General features: G+C 41.3%; 1 protein-coding gene across 1 annotated transcript; it reads right to left on the bottom strand.

Annotated features, from left to right (window-relative positions):
• Nucleotides 1-220: 220 nt before the first annotated feature.
• LOC137742980 (secreted RxLR effector protein 161-like) lies at nucleotides 221-811 on the bottom strand. Its single transcript, XM_068482906.1, has one exon. The coding sequence runs from the start codon at nucleotides 809-811 to the stop codon at nucleotides 221-223; it is 591 nt and encodes a 196-aa protein (XP_068339007.1).
• Nucleotides 812-7,569: the final 6,758 nt, after the last annotated feature.

Genomic DNA, 7,569 nt, shown 5'->3' with positions numbered 1-7,569 from the left:
TAAGATATTAACTACTAAAGGGAATATTCAAAGATATGTGAAGAGATCAGCCAGGTTGTCCTAGGAATGGATTTGCTTGACTTCAATGTTCTGATGCTGTTGTTACTGGTGAGAATGAAAGAACTTCAACGCTATGTGCTTAGTGTGGTCTTCCTTGATGTATGCCTTCTTTAACTGCTCGATACATGCTGCATTGTCTTCAAAGATCATTATAGGAAGGTCAACGATCGATATATTCCATGACTGCTCTCAACCAAAAGCACTCACGCGATACTTCATGCAGGGCAAAAATCTCAACATGGTTCGAAAAAGTCGCAACTAGCATTTCCTTATTAGACCTCCAAGATATAGCAGTGTTTCTAACGGTAAAGACATAGCCCGTTTGAGAACATGCCATGTGCGGGTCAAACAGATAACCAGTATCTACGTAACCAACGAGGCAAGAATCAAGTCGAGGACAGAAAGAGGAGGCAGCTCCTCTCAAGGATTCATGGGTGTAGATTAACCTCAAATCCATTGTACCCTTGAGATAGTTGAAAATGTCTTTAACACCAATCCAGTGTATGCGTGTAGGCGCGTTGCTGTATCTAGCCAAAAGATTAATAGCGAAGGAGATGTTGGGTCTAGTGCATTGAGCCAAGTACAATAAAGCACCAATTGCACTTAGGTATGAAACTTCATTCTCTAAAATGTCTTCCTCATCCTCATTGGGATGAAAGGGATCTTGTTTAGCATCTATAGTCTTAACATCTATATGAGTACTCGAAGGCTTCGCTTTATCCTCATTAAGTCTTAGCATCTCGTTTAGCATCTATAGTTTTAGCATCTCGTTCAGCATCTAAAATCTCTTCCGATATGGTTCATGTCGTCAACATAAACTGCAACGATCGCAAATCCGGAATGTGACTTCTTGATAAACATGCATGGGTATAGTTTGTTGTTCACATAACCCTGACTTGTCAAATATTCACTCAGATGGTTATACCACATTCACCCGGATTGTTTCAAGCCATATAGTGATCTCCTTAAACTAATCGAGAGAGTGTTCCGTGGTCTAGAACTATTTGAATCAGTTAATGGAAGTTTTTCTGGAACTTTCATGTAGATTACCGTATCTAGATCCCCATAGAGATACGCGGCTACCATGTCCATAAGCTGCATATTCAGTTTTTTAGAAACTACCAAATTGATAAGGTAGCTAAACATTATGACGTCCATTATAGGGGAATACATCTCCTCGTAATCAATCCCAGGGCGTTAAGAGAAACCTTGCCCTACAGGGCGTGCTTTGTATCACACTATTTCATTCTTCTCATTACGCTTCCTCACGAAAACCCACTTGTAGCCCATGGGCTTCACATGTGGTGGAGTAGGAGCCACAGACCTAAACACCTTACGTTTTGCAAGCGAATCGAGTTCAACTTGGATTGCTTGTTTCCAATTTAACCAGTCCATTTTACGTTGACATTCATCAACGGAACGTGGTTCAATGTCATCACTAAGCATGATGTCAGAATCAACTGTATACGCAAATGCATCATCGATAATCATCTCATTCTGATTCCAAACCTCATCCAATACTGCGTAATGGACCAAAATCTCACTATTCTCAGGAGGTCGGTATGTCTCATCTAAGACATCATTGGTCGGATTCAGACTAAGGTTATTAGTTTGTGCCGTTTTCCTATTCCGGGTTTGTGAATCCTTTGAACCAGAGGGTCTGCCATGCTTCAGGGTAGGAGCAGATGATTGACTAGCCACCAATATACCGGGCCGCGTGGGAGGTGCGGCCCCCTCACCCTCGGGGACAATCTAGCCTTCTAAGGCGGTGATACGGCATACGTTAAGTACGTTCATCCTTGCAGGTGCATTTGCAGCCGGTATATGTGATCTCGTCACCATTGCTAGATCAATAAAAGTACCCGGCATGCTTTGAGCAATACTCTGAATATCTCGAATACTTCGCACTTTAGTTTCAGACTGAGGGGTGCGGGGATCCAAATGAGACATAGTGGGAGTAATCCATGACAATTCGCAGCGTTCTACTGGAACGTTAGTGATCTTATCTCCCCCTAACGACAGGAAAACTGTTATCAAAGTGACAATCTGCAAAACATGCGGTAAAGTGATTTCCTGTCAAGGGTTCTAAGTAGCGAATAATTGATGGCAAATCATAACCGACGCAGATTCTCTTTTTTCTCTAAGGACCCATTTTAGTACGTAGTGGCGGCGCTATTGGCACATAGACTGCGCACCCATACACACGTAAATGCGAGACGTCAAGCTCATATCCAGTAACCAACTGTAATTGTGGGCCTCAGGTGGACCAACATAGCTGCATGAAATATTGCATGGTCTCAGGCAGATAGGGGCAAGTTGGTTAGCATAACCAAAGTTTAAGTTATCATTTGAATGTGATTTATGAAAGCTTCTGCTAAGCCATTTTCGGTGTGAACATGGGGTACATGATGTTCAACTTCAATCCTAACAGACATGCAATAATCATCAAAATTCTATGGTGTAAACTCTCCAACATTATCTAGTCAAATCAACTTATAGTATAATCAGGGTGGTGAGCCCTAAGCTTAATAATTTGTGCTAGGAGTTTTGCAAATGTAGTATTGCGTTTGGACAATAAGTAGACATATAACCACCACGTTGATGCATCAATCAACACCATGAATATCTAAATGGTCTGCATATTGGTTGGATAGGTCCAAAAATATCCTCTTGAATCCTCTGAAGAAACTTTGGCGGTCGTGAATAATCTTTGTAAGTGAAGGTTGAATGTTCAACTTCCCCAGGAAGCATGCTTTGCAAAGCGGACGGTGATGCCCATGTGATACTTTGAGGATACGGCGCATCATATCACGTCTGGGGTGTCTCATTCAATCATGCCAAAGCATGAGAGTGCTCTGAAACCCAGCCATAGGGTCGGCCACTTGATGGGTCTCCACGAATCGAATGGTTGTTATGTACAACCCACTTGGTAGACGTTCTAGCTTCTCGTGAATGCGTTTCTGGCCATATTCGTAAGAAGCGATACAAAGAAGTTCAGAACCATTCTCTTTAGTGGTTTCAACATGATATTGATTATCTCGAATATCTCTAAAACTCAACAACCTTCTGCTGGAACATGGAGAATATAGTGCCTTTTTAATGGTTAATTCAGTACCATTGGACAACATATTACGGGCCTTTCCGTATCTTTCTATCAGATTGGATGGGCTTGAGAGGGTTGTCAGAGGTGCATTTTTAGGTATGAAGTTAGTAAAATAGTGTTTCTCACGCAATATGGTGTGTGGTGGCACTATAAGCCAGACAACTAACTTCCCCACTAGTCATACCTAGAAATAAATTAATTGAATCGGTCACATGCATAAATATAATTTCATTCATTCAATTAATCAATTCGAGAAATATTATCCATAAAATAGTTATTAATTCAAAACAAACCAATCCAAACAAATAATTCCAAAGATTTAGAAAAATTGTCCAAAAATTAAACCATAAACCTAAAATTTAAGGGAGGGGTTCGGTCACTCCTAGTGGGTTTGGCTAGTAGGGGTGTAACAACGCCCTAACATGTCTTAGAAAAATAAAACTTTATTCTTCCATGGGAGTGGATGCCTCCTGAAAATCTGAAACCTCCAGTGTTGTAGTAGTATCTTCGGGATGTTCTACATGCACAAAGTTAGTCTCACGAAGGGAATGATACTTGGTAATAGTCTCGGGGGTAGCTCGGCATACACGTGACCAATGATCATTTGATCCACAGCGATATCACATGTCCTGTTCAGTGGAAGTCGATTGAACGATAGTTTTTCCCTTATTCTTAAAGTTTGGGGCCTTAGGTGCAAGGGGTTAGGGCTTCTGGGTCAAATTTCCTCCCTTGGGTGAGACTTTGTTTTGTTGACCTTGGGCCCATAGTGGGGCTTGCCGCCAATTTCCACGACCACGACAGGGTTTTCATCAGTTATGGCTGTTAGAATTAGTAGCATGCACTTCAGGCAGAGTGTTCGAGCCAGTGGGTCGAGCTTAATAATTCTTTATCAAAAGCTGGTTCTGTTTTTCAGTAATAAGTAAAACAGATATCAAATCTGAAAATTTGGTGAACTTTTATGCCCTATATTGTTGCTGCAGGACAATATTAGTGGCATTGAAGGTCAAATAGGTATTCTCTAGGAGATCCTGTTCAGTTAAGTCCCATTTACAGAATTTAAGTAGTGATCGAATTATACAAACTTCAGAGTTGTATTCATTCACAGACTTAAAGTCTTGGAAGTGTAAATGCTACCAGTCATGTCTTAGTTCAGGCAAGTAAATGTCTTTCTGGTGATCTAAGTGATTGGCCATAGTGAGCCAAATGGTACATGGATCCTCTTCTATGAGGTACTTGATCTGCAGTGCATCATGGATGTGTTTGCGGATGAAGATCATAGCAATAGCTTTCTGATATTCGTCGACGGGTTCATCGTCGGTAGGTTCCTTGATAATATCTCTAAGACTCTTTGCAGTAAGATAAAACTTCACATCTTGAACCGACTTTAGGTAGTTTTTTCCAGAGATTTCCAGAGCGTTGAAATCGAGCTTGTTCAAGCTCAACATGTCCCTAAAATTAGAGGGTACAACAAAATGTGGTTAGTCGTATGGAAAACCATAGATATATATCGTAGAACATACGGGTTCTATAGACATGTATTGGTTTAATTTAAGCATGAAAGCTATGGGTTCATGTGGTAAGACTTGAATGAAAACTGCAGGTTTCAACGACACTAAATTTGAAACTACAAGTTCGATTTAGTTATGAACGTTTGATTTATGTATAGAGGTACATGCAAGAGCACAGGAGACAATATACAATAAAGTGTAGTGAATTTGTGGATTGCTTCAGGAACCCAAGTGTGAGTGCATTGAGACTACGAAAGATAATCAACGGTCATTAATTGCCAAAAAGTGAACTTCAGGTCAACAATTTTGGATTAATTATCAGAATAATGGACTGCTAGTCACTTTAATTAATTAAATATATTGTAACCCTTCAAGATTGATCGTAGAAGCAAAAATAATAATAACATTCAGGTTAAAATTATAGCCTAATTTCAGTGGGCTTAGGTGTCGTGTGAGGGGCAAGGCCCTAAAAGGGGTTTTAATGGGCCACGGGTTAGTTGCGGAGCAACCTAATCATCGTTGTAGGCCATGCTCCATGTGTCTGGGACAAGCCTATCAATTTTGCTGTTGGTTTGTGGGCCACAAAAGGCGTAAGTGCACAGGCTCAGTGTGGAGCTGGCCTGGGATGGGTGCGCACGAAGCCTAATAAGAGCTAGCTTTGTTGTGGGCCAGTTTTAGGCAAGCCCAACTACATGGGCTGGCTTTGGTGATCGCGGGCCAAGATAAATGGTGAGCCCAGTAAGCAAAGCTTACTGTAGGCGGGTCGGGTCATATGCAGGCAAAGCCCAACAAGCAAAACTTGCTGGCTTGACGGGCTGAGATAATGATAGAACCCAGCAAAGGCTTGTTAGCCTGCTAGAGTGGACTTAAGGCTTCGAGCCAGTGCATAAACTAACCCAGGCCGAGGCCTAGTTGCAGTGTAGTGCCAATAAGCCCACGGGGCTGCTGCGAGAGGTTCATAGCGTCGAGCCTCGAGAACACGATCCAATAAAAATGGTCTAACTTAAAAGTTGGCAAGTAGGGCTCCCTGGTGATCCACTCCCAAAACCGCCCCAGTAGATTTTAGGTTGGTTAGAAGAGGAACACGACATGCATAAAGAGCATTAAGAGACTGTGAGATTTCTTACTGAAAGCATTTGCTACATTATTCGCACGACCAAGGTGCTATTAATAGTGCAATCATAATCACTGATAAATTCCATCCATCTACATTGCCGGAGATTAAGTTCTTTCTGAGTAAAGATATACTTGAAGCTTTTATGGTCAGTGAAGATTCGACATGTTTCCTCATAAAGATGGTGCTGCCAAATTTTTAGAACAAAAACAATAACGGCTAATTCAAGATCATGAGTAGGGTAGTTCATTTCATGGGGCTTTAATTGTCATGAAGCATACGCAATCACCTTTCCATGCTGCATCAACACACAACCCAGACCATTCAAAGAGGCGTCATTGTAGATCTCGAAGTATCCATTATCATCGGGAAATGCCAACACAGGCGCATGAGTGAGACAGTACTTCAACTGTTGAAAACTCTATTCACAATCATCACTCCCTTCAAATTTAACTCATTTCCTGGTCAACCTTGTCAAAGGCAGTGCTATGGCTGAGATGTCTTTCACAAAACGTCGATAATAACCAATAAGACTAAGAAAACTCCGTACTTCCGTGACAATATGAGTTGCTCCCAATTTTCCACTGCTAATATTTTATGAAGATACACGAGAAAACCCTGAGCTGATATCACATGTCCCAAGAATGACACCTGATCTAGCCAAAACTGGCATTTACTGAATTTAGCATACAATTAATTCTCCCTTAGCTTCTTCAAAACCAAACGTAAATGTCTAGCATGGTCAGTCTCGCTCTTAGAATACACTAGAATGTCATCGATGAAGACAATTATGAATCTATCAAGATACGGACGGAATACCCGATTCATTAGGTCTATAAAAGCAGCTGGAGCATTAGTTAACCCAGTGGCATCATGAAAAACTCATAATGACCATATCGAGTTCGGAAAACTCTTTTCGAAACATCATCACTTTTAATCTTCAACTGATAATAGCCAAACCTTAGATCGATTTTCGAGAAAACACAAGCACCACGAAGCTGATAAAAAAGATCAGCAATATGAGGCAATGGATAACAGTTTTTAATTGTCACCCGATTCAGCTGTCTGTAATCGATACATAGCCTCAACATTCCGTCTTTCTTACTCACAAACAAGAGTGGAGCTCCCTAAGGAGAAGTGCTCGGCTGAATAAACCCCTTACCAACAGGTTCTTGCAACTGGGTTATTAATTCCCTCAACTTCTTAGGAGCCATACAATAAGAAGTTCGAGAAATAAGGTTGGTACCTGAAATTTGGTCGATGGTGAACTAAACTTCACTATCTGGTGGTAGGCCAGGTAAATCGTCAGGAAAAACATTAGGAAAATGTCTGACCCGAACGTCTTCCACAAGAACATGAGTATCCTCAGTCATCATTACATGAGCTACGTAGCTCTGACAACCCTTCCTCGACATTCGCTTTGCCCTCATGGTAGAGATAACTCCGTGTTTAAACCACTACATTCACTAACAAAGGCTACAATAGGCATGCCCAGTCGATGGAAAGTAACAATTTTCTGGAGACAAATCAACATGGCACGATTGTAATCTAACCAATCTATGCCTAAGATAACATCGAAATCAACGATGTCCAAGAGAACAAGATTAGCTGGCATTACGACATCCTCGATAATGACGGGACATCCTCGATACTTCTAACTAACATAGCAAATTTCACCCATGTGCATCGAGAACTCCAACTCATAACCGAGGGGAGTGGGGTGAAGCTGAGTCTTTTGAGCAAACATATAGGAAATAACCGAATGAGTAGCACCCGAATCAATT

Source organism: Pyrus communis, chromosome 8 (assembly GCF_963583255.1).
Source record: "Pyrus communis chromosome 8, drPyrComm1.1, whole genome shotgun sequence".
NCBI lineage: Eukaryota > Viridiplantae > Streptophyta > Magnoliopsida > Rosales > Rosaceae > Pyrus > Pyrus communis.
The sequence above is the reverse complement of the archived record's forward strand: the minus strand, read 5'-3'. Positions and strand labels throughout refer to the sequence as shown.

What these genes read in the sequence shown, in the direction of transcription:
- LOC137742980 (XM_068482906.1), bottom strand. Translation starts at nt 811, where the DNA reads ATGCTAAACGAGATGCTAAGACTTAATGAGGATAAAGCGAAGCCTTCG.